Below are 24,144 nucleotides of genomic sequence, written 5' to 3' on the forward strand. Positions count from 1 at the left end.
CTTAGAATCTATAAAGCATTATTTTGGGGGGAACTACCCAGGTCCCTAAATGGTAAAGTGAAGAAGAGCATGTAATAAAAAAAAGGAAAAAAACTGAGTAGCAAAGAAAAAAGAATGCCAAAGAACTTTTCAGACTGAAAACCCCATTAGCGACTATGCTGATAGGGAGCTCTTGCTCTACAAGAAATACTATTTCTGGTGTCCTCCATAATTCAACGTGCTTTTCTTTCATCTCCAGAATTTTTTAAAAATCCTAGTGGTTTAAAACTAATTCCTTAATTTTGGAGCCAAAAAGGGGATAAATCTAAGAGGAACTAGTGAAAGCCATGCTCCCATCACATAATCCCACGTGTATTCTTGTATCACAGGCTTTGTTACATTGTATGTAATCACCTGGTTACTTGTACATTTCTTAGACTGTTAGTGCCTGAGATTTACTAGATATTTAATAGATGTTTAATAAATAAATAACATTTTGATTACATATAAAAAAAGAATGAATTTGTTATTTGACACAAATTTATATTCTAAATGCTGGAATAAATTTTCTTCTCAGTTCTTTAAAACAAACGAGCAAAACAAGACAAACAAAAAACAAGAAGAAAAGAAAATCTGTCTTTAGGCTAACTCTACTCAAGAATCAGTAATGTACTTTTACAGAATATTATAAAGATGATTATCAAAGCTAATATCTATTAGGCTGCTGGGTATCTATGATGAACATTTCACATTTAACCCTCACAATAACCTTTATTGATATATATTATTATTACCCTATTTTAAAAATGAGGAAACTAAGGCACAGAGAAGTTATATAACTTGTCCTGCCATCAAGCTTGTAAAAAGCAGAGCTGGAATTTGAACTCAGTTCCGACTCTAAAGCCTATATGTAATTCTATGAAGAAAAGGGGTTTAAAATAGCTGTTACTTAAACCTTAATTTTGAGACCACTAAATAGAAATACCTTTTCAAATTACATGTACCCATCTGGAAAAGCCTCTATGAGAATTACATTTTTTCTTTTTCTTCCTGTTTCCAAATGATATCCCATGATTAAATATTAAACTAGCTTATAGTCATTAAGACATTAGAGATTTAAAACCATGTTGTAGGCAAATCATTGAAAACGGTGGAGTAAAGACACCTGGAAATCCATCCTTAAAAAAAAGCAACAAAAACAACGCAAAAATTGTCAGGATCACCTTTTTCAACTCTGTAATTAACCAACAGGGGAGGAATACAGGGAACATTTAATCAAGAGAAATTATTGATTTCTGTAAAAACAGTGATTTGTGCTCCTTTAACTCATCCTAGAGCTTTCCTCTCCATCCCAGGGGTAACCTCGAAAAACAGCCCACAGACCCAGTACCACAGGAAACAAAATGGAACAAAATCTCATTCCCAAAGAACTGTCATTTTACCTGTCAAGTGGTTTCCTGGAAGACCTCACTTGAAAGGTTTGTCTTTGACCTGACTGAGAGCTGCCTAGCCCCCAAAGACAGACTCTGTCCTCAGAGGAAATTTTATGAAAACAATTGCAGGTAAATGTTTTAACACGGCAGCTGCTGAGGCAACAGATAACAGTTGGTGCAAAAAATAGGCTAACAAAAAAAGCTTAAAAGAAAAAACTGAGCCCTGCCGCTGTCACTCAGTTATTGAACCTGGAGGTCACAGCTTGATTCCTGGTCAGGGCACATGCCTGGGTTTTGGGGGCTCGATCCCCAATAAGGGGAATGCAGGAGGTAGCCGATCAATGACTCTCATCATTGATGTTTCTATCTCTCTCTCCCTCTCCCTTCTTCTCTCTGAAATCAATAAAAACATATTAAAAAAGAAAAAGTGGAGAAATGATATGTCCATAGAGACTCTGAAGTGCTCCAACATATAACTGGGAAAATGGAAGACCATGAGACGTATTCCTGGGAATCTAGAAAAAACTATTAGCACTAATAAACGAGTTCAGTAAGGTGGCAGGACACAAGACCAATATGCAAAATTAGCTGTATTTCTGTACACTAGCAATGAGTAATCAAAAAATGAAATTAAAAAAACAATTCCATCTATAACAGCATCAAAAAGAATGAAATACTTAGCAAAATATTTAATCAAAGAAGTACATGACTCATATACTAAAAACTACAAAACATTGCTTAAAGAAATTAAAAAGACGTAAATAAGTAGGAAGACATGCTGTGTTCATGGATCAGAACATGATACTGTTAAAATGGCCCTACTCCCCAAGTTTATCTATGGTTTCAATTCAACCCCTATCAAAATCCCAACTGATTTTTCCCCAGAAATGGACAAGCTAGTTCAAAAATCATGTGGCAATTCAAGGGACCAAGAGCAGCCAAGACAATCTTGATAAAGAGGAACAACGTGGGAGGACTAACACGTCCTGGGTTCAAAACCCAATTCAAAGCCACAGCATTCACAGTGTGGTACTGGCATAAGGCTAGACATATAAATCAATGGAACAAATGGACAATCCAGAAATAAACCCTCACATGTACTTTCCCTTGGTGTAGGGACCTAAGGAGCCTGCTCTCAGAGCACAGGCAGAGGGAAAACTGACCCTCAGTGTCCCTTCCCCAAGTGAGGCATCAGCAAATTAATGAGGGAAGAGGGGATGCAGCTACAGATGGGCATCTGCAGGAACTGTCAATGCAGCTCCAGACACCCCCTAAAAACCCCCACCTAACCCAAAATGAATTGTGTCAAATTGGATTTCTTAAACACAAGACAGCAAGACGGTCTTCTCCAAAGACAACTTTAGAGGACAATCTTCACCTTGAGTCTCAAAACCTTTTCAGGCCACTAAACATACCCACTATGATTTGCTTGTGTCACAGAGAAATCACAGAATTTTCAAGCTGAAAGGGAATAAAACCCACATTTCTTATTGAGGAATAGTCAGGAGAGAAGTTGCAATGAGGCTACAGCAATGTATTTTCTTTATATTTCTTCACACCACACCTTAACATAAACAGCATCCTCTCCCATCCCTCAAAGACTCCCACTGCCACAGATAATACACTGCAGAGGCACATAGTTTCTGAAAAACAATAATGTTCTGGATGATTGGTGAGAATAGTGCCCTGTGGCAGGATTGTAAGAATTCTTTCTGCTTTACCATTTAAAAGAGACTCATGGCCCTGGGCTGGCAGCTCAGTTCGTTGAGTGTCCTCCCGTGAACCAAAAGGTTGCTGGTTTGATTCCCAGTCAGGGCACATACCCAGGTTTCAGGTTCAATCCCCTGTTGGGGTACCTGCAGGAGGCAACAGATCAATATTTCACTCTAACGTATCTCTCTCTCTCTCCCTCGCTCTCTCTCCCTCTCCTTCTCTAAAACCAATAAAAACATTTTAAGTAAGTAAATAAATAAATAAATAGACTCATAGCTGAGGAAGCACCCACACCTTTTGTTCCCTGGGGAAGTCTGAGCTCAACTCCATCATTTCAGTTCTATGTTGCATACATTTAAGCACTTAGGACCTTTGCACATGAGCAGGAATCAAATTAAATTCAGAAGTAGAATTTCAAGGACCACTCATATATTGGAGCAGCAGCACCACAGAGATTCCCATTACAATGCAACTTTGAATGTTATGTGCTTGGTGCCTTCTACTGCCCCTGCCAAAGGGCAGTGCAGGGAAAGCAGAGCATGCCATATATAAGTCAGACAAGTCTCTTGGCCTCTTTGTACCTTAGTTTCCTCATCTGAAAAAAAGAAGAATGGCTCTTAAGCCATACTTTTCAGAGTATAAATTGAGCTTACACCCAGCCAACCAATCACTGTATGATGTTTTTAAACATAGCTTTTGACATATGTTCATCTTCCATTTCACTTACAACTTGTTTAAAAACTGCATTCCATGCCAGGCCTGAAACGTTCCAAAGCTCACTTTTGTCACTGAATTGCAACCAAGATTTCTACAAAAGAAGAGAAAAAAATATTCTTTCAGATCATTAATCCTTTAGCAGTGATTCTAACTTATATATAACAAAACAACCTCAATACTCCCTCAATACACTAAATAAATCTCTCTGTGGGAGATATTTGCTTATGATTTATGCTTTCATGTTTATACATGTGGTGCATTAGATACAAAACAGTAAGTGCTCAAAAAATACTTGTATTAAAAATGATCTGTTTCTCTAAAATAGCATTATACAACTTCAACACTACTGACATTTTGAGCTAGATCATTCTTTCTTATGGAGGGCTCTCCTGTGCCTTGTAGGATGTTAAACAATTCTGGCCTCTGCCCATTAGATGCCAGTAGCATAGCTATAATTCTGACAACTAAAAATCTCTGAATATTGTCAAGTTCCACCTGGGAGCAAAATCACCCTAGTTGAGAACCACTGCTGTAGAATGGTTCATTCTGACCTTTGAGATAATTCTTACAGTAATCTGTGCAAACTTTAGTAGTTTTCTACTAATAAAATTTCTACTAAGTAAAATTTTAATCTTAATTCAAAATAAATAACACAGAGGTTTACAATTAAGTTTTATAAAATTTCTAAACAAAATGAAGTTATATTTATAACTTACAGATATTGCAAAAAAGGTAGTGATTCAAATGCACTCCTTTCAATAAACTCTATTTTATTGCAGGATAAATCTCTAGAAAAAGGAAAAATAGTGTCTCAATTAGCTCTTAGATATTGAATTAGTAGGAACAAGTGTTAGCGGTTAGAATGATAACATTGAAAACAAGCTTTAGTCTAAACTCTGAACCTCAGGAATTGTGATTTGAACCCTGAGAGCCCCTTATGCTGCCCTCCCCTCTCTTAAGAGTCTCATTTTCATATCTTTATACATAAAATAGACAACTACAGATCTTGATAGATTTTGAAGGTAATCTTTCCTGAGAACAGATGACGACCAAATGTGGTCTCATCAAATTTAGATAATGAATTCAGTTTATATGTTCATATATAATTACAAATTTCTAATATCAAAAGAAATAGTCTCACATCTACACACCCTCCTGGTTTAGTTCTGTTTTTCTAAGCCAATTCAATACCAGATGAAATAAACGATGTCTTTTCACATAACTTGAAAGGAAGTTATTCCTCAAAATAATACAGAACTTGGAACTAATTCTGAATGACACTTTCTATTAATAGAAATGTTTTATTTTACATTGCTTTAATACTCCATGAATTTAATTGCTTCAGTTGTACAGTTGTTGTACAGAAAACAACACATTACTGGAATTTTTTTGAAAACACCATCTTATTTCCATTGATTCCACTTTAGTCCTTCACTTTTCACCTGAATGGGTAGAACTTGTCTTCTTACTGGTGCTTCCCCCTTGCTAATCCATCCTGCACACAGTCGCCAGATGAACACTCCAGAAGTGGTTCTCAAATACTAGCCAGCATCATTTGGGAACTTCCTGAAGACGCACATTGTCAGTCCTGCTCTGGACCGACTGAATTAGTAACTGTGGGTGCAGCTTGAGTTTGAACAAGCCCTCCAAGTGACTCTGTTGTCGGCTTAAGTTTCTCCTAGAGCACTGGGGTGATAACACGGTAGGTTGGCCGTCGAAGCCCTAGAAGGTCTTACTCTGATCTCCTGCTCTCCCTACTTGTACTCTACAGGTACTCAAGGTATGTTTCCTGTGTTTTGCCTTTCCCCATGCTCCTTCTGCAAGCTTATTCTATCCAAGATGACTGTGTGATGATCCCCAAGGGCCCTTCAAAGTCCTGTTCAAACAGCATTGCTGTAGCAACATCTTTGCTGATCCAACTTCAAGTCTCTTTTCCTTCTGATGTGACCAAAGCCAGTTTATCTCTCTCACTGTCCAGGTCCATTTCTTCTTTTTAATACAGTTATTTTTGCATCCTATCTCCTCTGAACATAAACTGCTTCAAAACATGGACTGGGTCTTGCTCATCTGCATTGTCTACTGACACGTGAACAGGTGCAAACCCAAATATTTATAAAAGAAACAAATAGCTGGGAAGTAGAGGGAGAAAAATAACTGTTTTAAAAGAAATGCAGTTTTATTATTGCAGGGCTCCATCTTGTGCGCCTCTTGTCTTCCATTTAGTACTTGTGCTCTATGGTTTGAGCTTATATGTTTATTTTCCCTGTGAGATCGTGAACTACTTGAAGGCTAGGAACCCTGATGTACCCATCTTGATGTCTACAGTACTAGGTACAGTGCTTAGCAGATGCTTTTTTAGCTTGTTTACTGATTGGCATTTTTTAATGAATGGCAATACTTACACTAGCATGAAATAATTAGTTTACAAAGTATTTCACAGTAGAAGTAATGAATGACCTAATCTATTGGGCAGTTAGTTACCTCATTTGTTTTCCTCCAAGCTGTTTGTAAGGTTTGTAAGCCAATGGTAGAGATACCCAAGAAGACCAATACAAAAGTGGTTGTCCCTCTGAAGCTTGAAAGGTTTGATAATCCAAAGAACTATTTTTAGTGTCCTGAGAGGCTCTTTATACCTACTTCCCTTAACTCTTCAACATAAGCAAAAAGAATCTGTTTGCTGAAGACTATCAGTAATTAGCTTAATAAGGATTTATGACATGCACAGTTCTGGATACCATGGACAAAGGATCATAATTAAGTTTTTATACTAAGGAACAGCACCGTATCTCTAAATAAATAGAATTACTAGGCAAGCATTTCTTCCTTGGCAAGGAGGATGGAGAGATTTTTATTTTGTAATTAGTGAAGTTAGGGGCATTTCTGATATGTTTACTTTGTGTGGACATTTCTAACTATACCACTCAACCATCATTTTAAACATTTATTTTTGCTATAGGAATAACAATTCCTGCATTGAAATCCTTAACACCAGTCTGCTCTCTTGATAAATTAATATGTTCTTAATAATACTGTTTATATAATTAATCTGCTTAAATATTTAATGTGTAAATATTTGTTCATCTAATTTAGATTAAATTATCAAAAAATTCTGGGTTAATGGCGTTCAAATTAATATAAATGTTCTATAGTTTCTTGTCTTACAGGAGACAATTTGAGGTTAACCTGAATTCCTCTCATTTTACTAAATCAACATTTTAAACCCTTTGTAAAGGCCAGACAGCAAATATTTTTGGCTCTGAGGCTACAGACAGGCTATCTCACATATTCTTCTTTGTTTCTTTTCTTTTACAGCCCTTTAAAAGTATAAAAATCATTCTAAACTTATGTGCTGTAAGAATGAAACAAACATAGACCAGATTTGATCCATGGGCTCTACACTAAGTATAAATAACGGCAGATGGTATATGAAAACCTATATAACTAGGTTCATATGGGTGTTTATTATTACTCAGACATCATTACCACTTTTTCTCTATAACTGAAGAGTTTTTCCTATCTCTATCTTTTCTATGTGATTACAAAACTGAAAATGCACAGAAGATACTAACTGCTAGAGATGGGTTGGAGCCCTACACAAACTTACAGAATTGAAGAATTTTACTCCTGAGAGAAATTGTAGAGATTATGTAATTTGAATCCCTTATTTATTTATAGATAATATAACTAAAAAGGCATAAATAAATGTGATTGACTTACAAATACTGGAGGGAAAGAAGGCCTTCAAATGAATCCTTGTGTAATTCTTTCAATTCATTTCCACTGAGATTTCTGAAAAATGAAAACGTTATTTCTGGCTCAAAATGCATAACAACTATAACTATTTACTGCACAGAAATATACATGTGGAAACCTGCCATCAAAATACCCTAATTTTTATTTTACTTAAGGATGGTGATCTCTGCTCTTTTTTTATTCAAACATTTCTTCTCACATCCTCTGTGTCCATCTCTCTCCACCACACACACACACACACACACACACACACACACACACACACACACACACACACACTCTCCTGTCTATACACCCCACCAAATCATATATTTAATGTCTACATCATAAAGTCTCTGTTAGAACCTAACTCTGGGTGTTAGCAACATTGGTAGAACTGCCATTTCCTCCTCTCTTTTCCCAAAACTTGTTATGGAAGTCCTATACAGAAATGTATCAGGTCTGCAAGTAAAGTCATTTGATTTAAAAAAAATTTTTTGAGCTAAAATGTGCATAAACAACACATAAGAGAAATACAAATACCCATATAAGACCATTCATGTCAAGAAAGAACACTGCCAGTATCCCAGAAGCCCATAGGATGCCTCTTTCCCATCATAACCCTTTCCAACTCCCCTTTAAGGATGTTAGCAACAACTTTGGTATGTGATATTACTTTTTCAACTGTAAATTCATAAAATCTAAATATAGATCAAGTCTCTCTGATAAAACATTTAGCAATCAAATTGAGATTTCAAACACTTAGTATGGAAAAAAGAATGTAAACTCTCTCATTAACAATTTTTCTGTTGATTCCACACATAAATGACAATACTTTGGATATTCTGAAGACTAAATGTGAAAAAATGTAGACTATCTTATTAATAACCTATATAATTATTACATGGTGAAATGATAATATTTTGGATAAGAGTAAAATAAAACATATTAACAATTATTTCAGTGTTTCTTTTTACTTTTCTTTTTAAGTGGCTACCAGACAATTTAAGATTACCCATGTGGCTTGCATTATGTATCTGATGAATAGTATTCCTTTGGATGATTATCCCACACATTATTTATTCATTCTACCATTCCTGGATACTAAGAACGTTCTAGTTCTTAGTTATGACAATGCTGCTTTGAACATTCTTGTATCTTGATACACATTGTTCTGTTTTCTCTAGGATATAACAGGGGGACAAAATTGTTTTCCTAAGATATTATGCTATTTCCAGTTGGCAGATTGAAACATGCCAAGTCTCTACCCCTCCAACTTCCACCAAAATCCCTAAGAATAATGGAAAAGATATCATTTAAAAATCACATAAATACTGGTTCAATGAATTCAGAAAGCAACAGGCATCATTTTCAGTATACTGCTTTTATTTATTATTTATTTATTTATTTAATATATCTTTATTGATTTCAGAGAGAGGAAGGGAGAGGGAAGGAGAGAAACATCGATGAGAGTCATTGATCAGCTGCCTCCTGCACGCTCCCGACTGGGGATCGAGCCTGCAACCTGGGCATGTGCCCTGACCGGGAATCAAACCCTGATCGCCTAGATCCTAGGTCAACGCTCAACCGCTGAGCCATGCCCGGCCGGGCTACTGCTTTTATTTAAAACAAATCACCCATTTACTATCACTCATGAGGGTAAGTACAGCTTTACAGTAAAAGAAATGTCTTTCTTCTCCCCTACATTTGTGACTCTTAATCTTTGGAGACAAGAGCCCTGTGAAAATTTCGTAAAAGCTATGGAGCCTTTCCCTAGAAAACTGCACTTTCTTTTTTTTAAAAAATATATCTTTATTGATTTCAGAGAGAGGAAAGGAGAGGGGGAGAGAGAGAGAGAAATATCAGTGATGAGAGAGTCACTGACCAAGCCCGCAATGCGGGCATTGCACTTTCTGGAATACATGCAAAAGTGTGCATGTAATTTCCATTTGTGGATTCTCCCTTTACGGCAGAGATTGGTGAATAGGACTGAGTGGACTGAATTCAGGGCGCCAAACCTGAATGGGTAATAAAATTACATTTCTATTGTCACAAACCTCTAACTAAAGTTTGCATTGCCTTGCATTGTGAACATAGCCAACAAACCACAGTAGATTAGCAGTGTAGTAGTTAATTGGGTCTCCAATAGAAATCACAGCTATTTCCTATCACGTTTGTTGCAGATATCTCAAAATATCATTTATTCATTCTCATCACACCTTGAAGTTATCAACAGTTATTGGACCCACCACTCTAGTTTGTTATTTAATATGTTAAGAGAAGCAGATTTATTACTATATCCATAATCTTTTTTAAAAAATTTTTTGAAATTGCATTTCAATAATAGGTTTCCTTTATTTTCCTCAATAATAGGTTTCCCTTATTTTCCTATATATTTTACCTCATAAATCACTTAAAAACATTGTCCTTAAGAACACAGACTTCTGCAGATCACCAAAGAGACATACAGAAAAAAAAGGTTAGGAAATCCTGCCCTGGGGGGTCCATTGAGCCTAAGTTAGGAACCTCTTCCTTACAAGGTATAAATCTCAAGCTGACTTAGAAATTCAAACCTTATGAGATTCATTTTATTGTGTATAAACTCCCAAACACAAGCTTTCTCAAAATTAATGCTTAAAGTTCAATTTATTTAAAAAATATGTAATGCAGATTCTCATGGCTCAAAATTCCAAAGGTATATAGTACACAATCCAAAGAATTTTCTCCTACACCATCTTTCAGATTACCCCACTCCCTCTACTGCTTAAAGGAAACTAACGTTATTTATTTCTTGTGCCAAATGACTTTCATTTTTCTTACCAGATACTATCATGGAAAATATAAACTATATATAGTTCAAAAAATTCATAAATTAAAAAACAACTGTCTGGTTCTAGGATTGTTTACCCTTACCAATAAGATATAGACTAAGGAAAGAATCTTGTAGGATGGTTATAAACTCTATTTTGAGATTACTATGACTATTATGTCTTTCATTATAAATTCAGAAGTCATTTATGACATACTCAAGTTGAACTAATAATATGACGACAAACCTTCTTGGAAAAAGCCAGTTAATTACTTGGAATGTAAATATGTTTCCTCAAATCCCTTACGTGCCTAAATTGACTTTTCTATTAAAAAAAAAAAATAAAGAAAAAAAACAGGCAAAAATGGACAGGGCAAATTCAGAGAATAAATATGTTTAATAAATATATATAAGGATATTTAAGTTCACAAGCACGCAGAAAGTTCAAATTTAGATGGGACCCCTTTCATTCACCCATTAGATCAGAAAATGGAGACTGTCTGATGGTGGAAGGGGAGAGGGAAACGAATGCTGTCTTGGCCCATAGATTGGAGTTGAAATTGGCACCACTTCTTTGAGGGCAATTAAAATGTTATATCAATATAGCCTTCACCCCAATTCCATTTCTAAACAACTATTCTGCATAAATACCTGCCCATGTTCCCAAAAATGCATGTAGTAGAATGTCTGTTGCAGCAATACATGTAACAAGAAAACTGGACACAATCTAAACATCCATTAATAGGAGGATTATTGCCCAGCCAGAAATAGGAAGTCATGGTTCAATTCCCAGTCATGGCACATGCCCGGGTTGGGGCATGCAAAAGGCAGCTATCAATGACTCTCTCATCACTGATGTTTCTGTCTCTCTCTCTAATCAACAAAAACATTTTTAAAAAATAGGGGGGTTATTAAACTGTAATACATCCATACTATGGAATATTATAGTGGAGTTTAAATGAATTGGGTAACCCTCTATGCACCAAGAAGGAAATAAATCTAAGATATATCATGAGGTGAAAGAACCAAATTGTAGGATGTTACCATATATGTTAAAAAACAAAGGTATGAAAATCACACAACAGACCTATTTCACTATCTGTAAATACGTATATAGGCAAATGTGTAAAAAAAGGTCTGGAAGAATATATAGTAAACAGAGTGGAAGTTACCTTAAGGGTTGGGGATGAGGGCACAGGTAGGGTTTCAATATACCTGTTATTTAATATTTATATATTAACAATAAAATTATGTATTACTTGTTAAAATGGAAAACAAGTTTAAATTGACTCTTATTTTAAAGAGGACCTACCAAATTTAATTTTTAAAATAAACACAGAATTGCAATGAATACACGTTGACTTGGGATATGGAGGGGGAAATACCTTTTCTCAGAGCTACTGACCTCTAAATTCTGGACCAAGAAGGATCTTACAATGCAGTTAGTTTTTTTGAAATTCATTTTTGGAGAGAATATACTCACAGTCTCTCAACCAAATGGTATGACTTCCATGTATCTTTCCCAATGTAAGAAATAGAGTTTCCTTGCAAGTTTCTGTGAAGAAACACAGGAAATATCCTTGAATGGGTAGGAAAGAATGAACGGAATAAGTAGAACCACCATGGCAGCCCTGTGGGAAACACTCAAATGCAGAAAATACCAGCTTTCTAATGTCCATAGCCACCAGCTTCCCAGTCTGCACAATGAATAAAGACATAATAATGTGGGGCCACTGGCCCAGACACTGAGGCATCTCCTCAGAGCCTGGACTACTTCTCTCGGACAGGTAATACCAGTTCATTACTTTGAATGCATTTTCCCCAGAATCACTTCTGTCTAAAATGACTCCTTCTACAAATCAATGAGAAAAGAACAATTCAACAGAAAAGTTGCAAAAATGTATCATTATCAGCACATAAATGTAAAGAAACCTTATGCCAGGCCACACCAAAGCTTCGGCTCGGTGCCCTCTGTGGAAATCTTTCCAGGAGTTAGAAGGAAAGGGGCAGCTAGAATATGGAAAGCCCTCAAGCATATTTGACAGGGAAAAGCACAAATCACTGAGCGAGGAGTAAAGTATTACCTCTTTAGAGGGAAAATGCAAAAAATACATATAAATAGGAAAGAAAAGAAGAGAGAGAGAGAGGTTGGAAGGAGAGACACACATCAAATGGTAGCAGGAGTGGTGGAAAGGGTTGGGTGGGATTTTCCGTTATCCTGTACACTTCTGTGACATTTACCAACAACGGCCAACAGTGAGAATGTATCCATGAACTCCAGGTGTTTAAAAGCAGCTGGTAGGACCCTGAGGGTCATTTCAACCACTAACACTGTGCGTGGCTGAGCCTCTGTCTTCTTCCCTCAGCAACCACGCACCTACTCCACTTGCACACACACTTTTCAGGAAGGTCAGGAAAAGTCAAACAGATACTTGTGTGCCCCTCTGCCTAGGGGACAGTTCCACTCAACCAGAAGCCTCTGGTTGCTTTATGCTCACCAATAAAAGATGCCCAAACGGAACTCATCTCCCTCAAACTGGCTCTCCTTCCCAGCGCCTGTGTCCACCTGTGATACCACCATCGTTCTCCTCCTCATCCAGGACAGAAACTGTCCAGGGTCATACCTGATCTTTCTCTTTCCTCTGCGTCCCACCCTCGCTCCAGTCAGTTACTAAACCTTGTCAGCTCTTCCTTTACAGTGGTCCCAGGAGGTTCTTCACTCCTATCATAACCACTCTATTCAGCACCTTCTCCCTTGACTCCTAGGTTTTGCTAGAGCATTCTATTTGGTCTCCCCGAGTCAGGCTTTCCTCTCCAGATCGCTCTACCTATGGAATTTAAAATAATCCGCTTATTCTAATCATCTGTCTCTCTCACTTGAAAACTTTCAGTGGCTCTCCTTTCTCAGTGTAACTTCCAAATCCCTAGAGCTGACAGCCAGGGCTTTTCATAACCATACTTTCCACTGCTTCCTAAACCCATTCTTTACAGCCACACTGATCTACTAAGTCCTGGTCATGCCTGCAGCCATGCCTTTGCCTAGGTTGTACTCTCTGTTTGTTCTCTATATGACAAACCACAGCCACCCTTTAAGCCCCAGCTAAAGTTCTAGCTTATCCATGGAGCTTTCCCTCACCCCCATCCCAGGGACTACAGATTCTGCTGAATTTACAGCATCTCTCTTACTACTTAATTCTATGTCACCTCCTTTCTTATGCACATTCCCTTTCTTCCCACCTACCACTGTCATGTTCCATGGACAATGTCATACTTCTGTGGCACACACACTCCTTAGACCTGGGTTGGGCACAAAATGGGTGATGTATATAGAAAGCCAGGGGGCAAAGGTGACTTCTGGATATAACTGAGGGATCAAATAATAATAATAGCAAACACATACATGTTAGTCACTGATATAAGTACTTTATATATATTAACTCATCTCAAACTCACAACAACACTATGAGATGGTAACCACCATAATCTTCATTTTACAGATGAGGAAACTGAGCCCCAATGCTAATAAATGGCATACCTGGGTTCAAACCCAGTCGCTCTGGCTCTAGAATCTCTACTCTTAAGCACTTTGTTGTTTCACCACCAATGAGATGGGGAGAGGGCCATGTTGCAGGACAGCAGAGGTCAAGGAATGAAATGACGGGGCTAAAAATATGGACCAGGAAAAACAATACGGGCCGTTACAAGTAAAAGACTGGTGAAGGGGGTAATAATAGTGAGAAGGAGAATGATGCTAAGGAATAGTTGACGACAAAGGAAAAAACAGAACATCAGTCCATGTGGACTGGGGAAGATGAGGAAGCCCAGACGACCTCAAGGAAAAGGCTGTCCGGTCAGGCAGGATGCAGAGAACAAATGAGGAAAGGCAATTCTTACAAGACGGTGAAGGAGCCACTGTGGTTGATGGACTCTGGCAGAGGCACTTTCTGGAGCTTCTTGTTTGGGTCGAGACCAGTACATGACAGCGTCCCATTATTGCAGGTACAGAGCTCACATATGTTCATGGAGGTATTCTGTTCAGTCATTGGAGGAACTGTCTCAGATGGTTCTTGTTGCTCAGCTTTGAGATCTCCCAGGCCCAAATTTAGAAGTGTGGGTACAGATGAGGTTGTCTGCAGAGTACTTGTACTTGTAGTCTGCTGCTGGGCTCCAGTACTACTAGAATTTAGAGAAACAGATGAGACCTTCTTGGTAGCTGTAGATGATACAATCTTCTTAGGGGACCCTGAAGTTACCAAATATCCCAGATCCACATAGTTAACATTGATAGGCAACACTGGATGCTGAGCGTCACCCAAACCTAGTGATGAAACTGTCTCCTCATGATGTACTGAAGGTTGAGTTTCAACATCTACAGAGGATGTTAGAGGCTGACCTGGACCCTGCTGCTGGTCTGGAGAAGTTTGTATGGCGACAAGGTACACGTGCGGCGGAGCTGAGCTCTTCTGCTGGAGTGAATATGGTTCCTGTGCAATGTAGGGCACCTGCTTATCTGGAAATCCCTGGTGGACTAACAAGAATTTCACTGGCTCAAAGGACACTGTAGACTGAGCTGAGGCCTCTTGTTGGAGTGGAAGCAGAGCTGAAGCTTCAGGAGGTTGTGGAGAAGTTACCTCAGGGGCCTCTGCAGGTAGAGCTGAGGCTTCATGGCTGAGTGAAGGAAGTTCAAGCTTTGCAGGATTTTCCTGATTCCAAGACCAGGGCTCGGTGGGCCCCAAGGGGATGGAGGTCACCAGGACAGAGTGCAGGGCCAACTCTGGAGGGTGAGCTGCCTGGACCTGCAGCCACAACAGCTTCCACATGAACAGGAGCCCTGGGGCCCACATGTGCAGCCCGGACATGAGAGGCAGAAGTCCGGGGCACAGCGGCTAGCCACCAGGTGAGTGGGGCACAGGGAGGGACCCAGACAAGTAGGGCACAGAGAGCCACCCAGACAAATGGGGTACTGGCACCATGTGCTGAGCAGGATCCCAACAATTGGCAGCCATGTCACAATTGGCAGCCATGTCACAATTGGCAGCTGTGTCATGCATGCGCCCCTTAGCAACCAAGCATCCCTCCCCCGCCTCAGGTTCCAACCTTTATTTAGGCAACCTTTATTAGTCTTGGGCTCAGAATGACTGCAGAAGAGAGAGCCTTTTTCCTGGAATCACCAGGGACCAAGTGGTCCTTTTCCCCTGCAGAAAAGACAACTACCTTCCTCTGGGTCTCCCCTCCCCTCCTCACAATGAGGCAGGATTGGGCTATACACCTGGGTGGCCCCAGAGTCCAGTAGCCCAGGGATGGTGGGGTAGGGGTGTGTTAAAGAAGGTGGAGAGTTGGGGGGGTGCTTCAGAGCTTCCCAAGGAAGCCACAAGGCCTGGCATCCCAGGAAATTCAGAGGGCTAGTTCAGTTCTGGCAACCTGAGTTCCTCCCCAAAGCTGAAATCTGAGAGACATTCTTCCTCCCCCTGGCCATACTGCTCCCAAGAAAAGTAGCTGACATACAAAATACACCAGTTAAGGCGGCGGGGAGGGGGATACCACTTTACAGTTCTACTTGCTCAAAATTCTCAGTATCCATGACTGATTCTTTGTTGTTTTGTTTTTATTCTCACCCAAGGTTATGTTAATTGATTTTAGAGAGAGAGGAAGGGGGGGGAAGAGAGGGAGAGGGGGAGGGGGAGGGGGAGAGGGGGAGAGAGAGAGAGAAACATCGATGGGTTGCCTCCCATATACGCCCCAACCAGGGATCAAACCCACAACCTAGGTATGTGCCCTGACCAGAAGTCAAACGCCCAACCCCTTGGTACACGGAACAATGCTCCAACTGAGACATCCGGCCAGGGCTCCATGTCTGATTCTTAATTCACCACTCTGACAGGCGCTACCACTGAATCTGTCCATGGGGTTTTAGAGGGTGAGCAATTCATTCTGGGAAAGAGCATCTGAAACCAAGTGAATAACCCTTTACAGTGGTATGGGAAAACATGCCCCCCTCCCACTTCGGCTCAACACAGCCATTAATCTAGAAAAGTAACAGTGTCACTTTTCTGAGGTCTACCCTGTGTGCACACATGGAGAAGACACTTAGGGTGTTAAAAGCCAGCATGTTAAATAATTTTTTTGAAATACTGTAACTGGCACTCCATTTGCTTCCTTCACAGTCCTTTTTATATTCTATTTTATTTTATGCCTTGTTTACTGCCTGGCACAACCTCCAGCATGTAAACTCCAAGAGGGCTGAATCTTGGTTTCCAGAAAATTTGGAGGTAGCAAGGGATGTGGCCAAAGAGGGAGGCAGAGGTCAGGTCACAGAGGAGAAGCTTCCATTTCATGCTGGAAACGATGCACAGTACTTCAGACACAGTTGGCTACTGAGCCTGAGCAGGCTCTGGTTGTGGAAGTGTCACCTCAAGGTGCTTTGCAGTAGCTGTAGTCTGCTGCAGGGATGTAGCATTTGCCTCCTAAATAGGTTCTGGAGTGATGGCAAGCTCCAGGTCCAATGGTTGAAATTTGATTTCAGACAAACTTGGCTGCTGAGCCTGAACAGTCTCTGGAATTGGAAGTATCACTCAGGGAACTTTGGAGGAGCTGTATTGTGCTGCAGAACTCTAGCATCAGTCCCTGAAGTAAGCTGAGCTGGCGTCTCCTGCTGGGATGCAGATTTGACCTCTTTAGTGGACATTGGAGCCTGATTTGAGACCTTCTCCTTAGCTGCAGATTATTTATTCTTCTTAGGGGGCCCTGAAGTTATTAAACCCCCAGATCCACATCTTTAACATAGATATTAGGCAACCCCTAATGCTAAGCTTCACTCAAATCTAGAGGCGAGACTGTCACCTCATGATGTACACAAGGTTGATCTACGACATCCAAAGAGGCTTTTGGAGGCTGAGCTCGACCTTCTGCTGCACTGGAATAGGCTGTATACCAGCTAGAGGCATGTGAGTCAAAGCTGATCTCTTCTGCTAGACTGAAAATTCAACATATTCACCATCAGTTCTAGTTATGTTGAACTTCATGTTTACAGGTTGAATGTGAGTTCAGTCCAGTTTGGCTGCTAAACCTGAACAGGCTGTGGATATGAAAGTGTCACTTCAGGGTGCTTTGGAGGACCTATAGTGCGCTGCATAGCTGTAGCATAGACCTCTGAAGTAGGTCAGGGAGTGATGGTGAGCTCCAAGGCCAACAGTTAAAATGGACTTCAGACAAGGTTAGCTGCTGAGTCTGAATAGGCTCTGGATATCGAATTGTTACCTCACATTGTTTTAGAGGAGCTAGATTCTGCATCAATGCTCTACCTTCTGACTCTGAAATAGCTTCCACAGTGATGGTTAGCTCAAGGACCAAACGTTGAAAGGAGACTTCTTAGAGACATTTGGCTGCTGAAGCTGAAGAGACTCTGATAAGGAAGTACCACCTCAGGGTGCTTTGGAGGAGCTATAGTCTGCTACAGGCAATAACATCAGCCTCCGAAGAAGGTTCTGGAGTCATGGTGAGCTCCAGGTCCATCAGCTGAATTGTGACTGCAGGTCAGGTAGGCTGCTGAGCCTGAACAGGCTCTAGAAATTGAAGTGTCCCCTCAGGGAGCTATGGAGGACCTACAGTCATAGGCAGTACAGTAGCATCAGCCAACTGAAGGTTGAGCTACGACATCCACAGAGAATTTTTGAGGCTGAGCTCAACCCTTCTCCTGGAGTGGAGAAAGATGTTCACCAGCAAGAGGTATGTGAGGCAGACCCAAGCTCTTCTGCTGGATTGAAAATTCAACATATTCAGGATAGATTCTGGAGTTATGATGATCTCTATGTTTAAAGATTGAACTGACTTCAGTCAAGTTTGGCTGTTAAGCCTAATTAGGATCTGGAGGTGGAAGTGTCACCTCTGGGTGCTTTGAGGAGATGTAGTCTACTGAAGGGCTGGCTGTAGCATCATCCTCAGAAGTAGGTTTTGGGTCTTCTGCTGGGATGGAGGTTTGTCCTCTTTAGTGGACTTTGGAAGACAAATTGAGATCTCCTTCTCAGGTGCATATGGTTCAATCTTCTTAGGGTGCACTGAAGTTATCAAAGGCCCCAGATACACATCTTTGAATTGATATTAGGCAACCCCTAATGCTCAGCTTCACCTGAACCTAAAGGTGACTGTCACCTCGTGATGTACTGACGGTTGGGCTATGACATCCATAGAGGATTTTTGAAGCTGAGCTTGACCCTTCTGCTGGACTGGAGAAGGTTATACACCAGCCAGACACATGTGAATCAAGGCTGAGCTCTTCTGCTGGATTGAAATTTCTATATATTCAGGGTAGGTTCTGTAGTTTTGGTGATCTTCATGCTTAAAGACTGAACTGTGACTTCAGTCAAGTTTGGCTGCTGAGCCTGAATAGGCTCTGGATATGGAAGTATCACCTCAGGGTGCTTTGGAGGAGCTGTAGTTTATTCAGGGATATATGAACACTAATATAACTAGGCTCATATGAGTGTTTATTATTACTCAGACATCATTACCACTTTTCCTCTATAACAGAAGTTTTTCCTATCTATATCTTTTCTATACGATTAAAAAACTGAAAATGCATAGGAGATAGTTAATGCTAGAGATGAGCTGGAGCCCTACACAAACTTACAGAATTGCAGAATTTTATTGCTGGGAGAAATTAGAGAGATTATCTTAATTGAACCCCTTATTTATTTTATAGATAATAACTAAAAACTCATCAATAAATATAATTAACTTACAAATACTGAAGGGAAAGCATACCTTCAAATGAATCCTTCATAATTCAAATTATTTCCACTGAGAATTCTGAAAAATGAAAAAGTTGTTTCTGGATCAAAATGCAAAATAACTATACCTATTTATTATACAGATATATATGGGAAACCTGGGTAAATGTGCCATCAAAATGCCCTAATTTTTATTTAATTTAAGGATGCTGATCTCTGCTGTTTTTTCATTCAAACCTCTCTTCTTAGGTACTCCTTTGTGTCCATCTCTCTCCATCTCTCTCGCACACGCACACGCACACACATTCCTGTCCACTCTTCCCACCAAATCATACATTTAATGTCTACTCTCTAGATCACAAAGTCTGTTAAAATCCAACTCTGGGTGGTATCAACATTGGCAGAACCCCCATTTCCTCCTCTCCATGCATTTCTCTGATAATACAACTACATATTTCATACAAAGCAGCAATTGTGTGGTTTTTAGAAAAATGCCTCTCAGCATCAGGCTAGAGAAACTTCCTATGAGAAAACTGGAGAGGAGTCACCATGGATAAATTCATTACAGATCTAGGAAGGACTTCTGCCCTTCAAAATAGGATAAAAAGAAAAAGTCATTTTCTAATAAATCCCCCTATACTTTTGCTGTGTGACTTAGCTGTTGTTCCAAAAGTTGGTCCAAAAGTTCATCTTCAGCAATTATATCTGCATGATCAACTGCACATCTCTTGGAACAGGTGACACCAAACTGGGTTCCTCAGGCAAAGCAAAGGGATCAAATTAGTAAGATGCCTGTTCTTAGGATTTCTTACTTTTATTTTGGATTTTACCAAAACGACTGAATCAGATGAATTATCACATCTGTTTTGGTTTTGCTTGGATTTCTGCTTTGCTTTTTAATCAGCCATTCACCAGCAACTGCGGCAGGAGCTTATTAGCACTCAAGAATAAAAACACAACCAGATAAGGCTCTCCTAATAACTGTGGACAAAAAGGGGCCACATATTAAACCTGACAAGTTCAAGGGAGGCCTGAGTGGCAACCTTACAAACTCAGAGACCTAAAATAACCACAAAGAATGGTCTGAATTTAAAACTTTTTAACTAAAAGCAGTTTATGCTGGGTAGTCATGTCCTAGGCTAGAATCTCCCCTGACAAAGGTCAATTTTCACCTTAACTAAGCCTGTCTGTTGTCTTTTTGCATCTACTTTTTTGCATACCTTTAGAATGTCAAAGTAATTTCCTTTTTCTAGACTCCTCAAAGCACAGGTTCTGCATAAGAGTAGAGACCACAAATCCCTCACTGTTATTGAATTAATTGTTTACTGATAACTATCCCGTACCCACTTATGTAAAAGAAATGTCTATCATTTTACTTTTTATCCAATCCCAGAGGTTTCCCTGCTTTGCTTTCTTCCGCCACCCTAATCTATCATCAACAGATTTCATGCTACCCACTTAAGTCTTCTCTTTTGATTGTAATGTATAATATAAGGTGTGAAACTGCCATTCTCTGGGGTATTTTCTCAATCCCAGTGTATGTTTGGCTCAAATAAACTCACAAAAATTCTCTACAGGTTTCAATGTTTCTTATGTTGACGTAACCCAAACTGATCCATTTCCTCAACATAATTTTAAAACCACACAGCTAGGGGTGCGAAGAGGCGCATGTATGTGTGTGTGTGTATGTGAACCTGTGTAAATCCTCACGTCCCTTTTAATGAACAGATATATAATAAAAATCTAAAAGAAACCACATTAAAAATGCAGAGAGGTCTGCAAAACGAGAGACTTCTTTCATTCCAAAACCACAAACCAACACAAGGGGAGAAAAACCAATGAAATGGATACATGTGTGCCAAAGTTTCGATCCTGCCGCACAGAGACACTGCACTGGCACAAATTTTGGAGAGGAAAATGAGAGGGCTGCGGGGAAAGCAAGCCAGTACGTGGCTTGCAAACTGGGACAATGCAGTCTCCATTAACAATATGCCTTTTACCTCTGGTAAATGCAGGTGTGTGTGTTTTTTTATCACTTTATGTTTCCTGGCATTTCCCCTCAGTTGGGGGGAAGTGGAGTGGGGGAGGCCAGAAGGTGAGTGAGCATGGGAGGTGGGGAGAAGAGGTAGGGAAGGAGTCTGCAGCAACTGGGCTGGCTGGGTACCTGGTATTAAACAAACATAAGCAGAGCAAGGACAATGGGCCAGGTTCAGAAACTCACCAGGGCAGAAAGCCCCGGATGCCTAGCAAGGGACAAGACTGGGAAAACAAGGACCTCACCCTGAGAATAACTTATCCTCCCCCAGCATATTGCTAGTCATAAGGGTCAGAGTCCCCGCCCCCCCCTTTTCCTCCCTAAAGATAACATCTAGGCCTCAGTTGTATTTCAGCTTCAGGCCCAGAAAAGCAGCAAAACCAGACAAGTGAGGCTACCACAGCCTCAGGCTAATAACCCCTGGCATTGACCAATGAGTAGAGAGGAGACCCCGAAAGAGCACACCTGGAAAGCTGATGAATATTCTATTACCACCCTCCCCTGACACCTACCCTAAGGTTTCCACCAGCAAGAGAGAGATAACTAGGCTCAGGACAAAGGACCCAGGTTAGGCCATTCCCTTACCCCTTCTTCCCTGGGGGGGGACCCCATGAGACTTGCAACCAGGGGAGCAATGGGCAGCAGCAGCCCATCCCAGGCTAACTTCCTGAACCTGTCTCCAAGGCCCCCTTCTCTCTGACTCCTCAGTGAGCCCAAGCAGCCCCGCCTGGGCTCTCCTGTTCCTCCTCCTATGCACCTCCCTTGTTTCACTGCCCTAAGTATATTTTTGCTGCCATCTGGACCCAATATCCTTTGATTCAGTGCTGTGTGGCCCTTCCCTTTGGATGTCCCCAACCCCCCTTCTTTAAATAAATTCAGTTTTTCTTTCCCCACCGCCCGAGAGGGCTATTTAGCCTACCCCCACCCACCCACTAACCTTCCACCTGGAGTGCGGCCATAGGTGCTAGGGCTCCAGAGGCTGCTTTCCCTGCAGTAACTGTGAGGTCTAGTCTCCCATCTCCTCCGGGTGGTCGCGGGCGTCCTCCTTCTCGTCCATCTTGTCCTCATCCTCCTCAGAATCCTGGGTTTCCTCTGCGTCGCCATCCTCCTCTCGCTCACGTGGTCATCCCGCACCACTGTGGCCCGAGCCAGGCAAGCCCCTCACGGCCCCAGGCGCTGGGAGTAGGGGTGGCGGTGGCTGCCTCAGGCTACTGCTGCCCCTCCCCACCCGCCGCATCCTGGGCGTCACCTCGGCCAGGGAGGCGGCCAACCAGTCCCGGCTGCCGCTGCTGGGGTGCCGGGAGCGGAGCCCCAAGACGGGTCCGGGCGGGGGCGAGGCCGGGTCGGGGCCGCGGGCCCTTCACCTCAGAGCCAAGGCCGGGGAAAGAAGGGAAAGCGGAGGGGCTAGGGGCGGCCGGGAGTGGCAGGGCCGAGGCGGCTGGAGGAATAAGGCCCAGCGGAATTGCTGGGGCCCCGCTCTGGATCGCCTTCACCGCCAACTCCTTCCTTGCCCCTCGCCAGGCGACGGGGAAACCAATGGCGGCCGGCACGCGGCCTCGGAGCGTGGTGCGGGGCGCGGTCACGTGATCCGTGCCGCCTGGGAGCGCCGGACTGAGGGAGCCTCGCGGCCCCGGAGCGTGGTCACGTGATCAGTGCGGCCCAGGAGCCCGGGACTGAGGGAGCCTCGCGGCCCCGGCGCTGGCGGGGGAAGTGCGCGCTCCTCAGTCTGACGCCTCCGTTGTTCTTACGGGTATTTGCCATTTAAGGTTAATTTGTAAGTATGTTTTAGTGTAAGGGTATTTTTTTTCTCCCAGATATAAAGCAATATTTTCTTCTGGTCTAAGAAGTTTCGTTTTATTTATAGTGCTTTTGCTTAATTAAGTTGAGGCATTATCTAGTCATCATGCTCATGTATTACTTGAATGATACTAAAATGAACCCTGGAAAACACCCTGCACCCCCATATGTTTTTAAGTATTTACATTTCATACTCTGCTAAAATTTGCAGAAATGAAAGGTTTTGCAACATAACAGTATTTTGTTTCTAAAGTCTTTGGGCCATTTTCCCAGAACGTGCTCCAGCTTTGTAACAAATACCTTTTGTGACTTTGGTTCCCCAAAGCCCCTGTCCCAGACTTACTCATAAAACTCACACTGAGATTTCAAGATTTTTTTCTCTAACAAAGACAAATTGACCCTAAAAGAAATGGCCTTCTCACTAGCGGTAATCCCCACTGTACACCACCCCTGAAATCTGTTTTTCACAAATGACAATTTTCATTCCATAAACTTTCACTCAAGAAGCTATAGTGGTAAAATCTACTCTCAAATCCATTATTCCTCAATATGGATACTTTTATCTTATTCTATTGATCTTTAAAGTATTTCCTACTAACTTCCAGTCCCTATTATTTCTGAATTCTTTTCCTGTTACATTGTCCTTCTAAGCTTTTTTCTACTCAGTCTCAACCTCTACAGAAATCCTCCCTCAATATCTCCAGCCCGCAATTGACCTACTTCATTCTGGACCATCTTTTGGTGTGTCACTTAGTTCAATACTTATTTATTTTCTATTGCTTTCTAATTTAACAATCAATGAATATATAATTTTGCTTTCTAAGTATAACAGTTTTTGGTCTTTTCATAACTCCACCTCTTTCTGTTTACTCTTTATCTTCTAGGAGGTGTAAGGCTTAAATATATCTTAATATATTTCACATCTTAAGATTACAAACATCCCTGGCTGGTTCGGCTCAGTGGTTAGAGCGTCAGCCCTCGGACTGAAGGGTCAGGGTTTGATTCTGGCCAAGGGCATGTACGCACCTTATGGGCTCCATCCCTGGCCCTAGTCGGGAGCGTATGGGAAGCAACCAATCAATGTATCTTTCTCACATCGATATTACTCTCCCACTTCCACTCTCTCTGAAAAGCAATGGAAAAAATATCCTTCTGAGGATTAAAAGAAAGTATTTGTGATAACAGACGGGGTATACATTTTTG

General features: G+C 41.0%; 1 protein-coding gene across 1 annotated transcript in view; it reads right to left on the reverse strand.

Moving 5' to 3' along the window:
* Positions 1 to 22,248, reverse strand: part of LOC308568781 (leucine-rich repeat-containing protein 37B-like) — a gene marked incomplete at its 5' end in the record, with an annotated part of 45,528 nt that extends 23,280 nt beyond the window's left edge. The window contains 5 exons of the mRNA XM_081161997.1: positions 3,853 to 3,933; positions 4,559 to 4,630; positions 7,560 to 7,631; positions 11,867 to 11,938; positions 22,082 to 22,248. Of these exons, the coding sequence (XP_081018123.1) occupies positions 3,853 to 3,933; positions 4,559 to 4,630; positions 7,560 to 7,631; positions 11,867 to 11,938; positions 22,082 to 22,248 (464 nt within the window). The remainder of the gene's footprint in view (positions 1 to 3,852; positions 3,934 to 4,558; positions 4,631 to 7,559; positions 7,632 to 11,866; positions 11,939 to 22,081) is intronic.
* Positions 22,249 to 24,144: the final 1,896 nt, after the last annotated feature.

This window comes from Miniopterus schreibersii (genome assembly GCF_964146895.1).
Source record: "Miniopterus schreibersii genome assembly, chromosome: 16".
In the NCBI taxonomy this organism is placed as follows: Eukaryota; Metazoa; Chordata; class Mammalia; order Chiroptera; family Miniopteridae; genus Miniopterus; species Miniopterus schreibersii.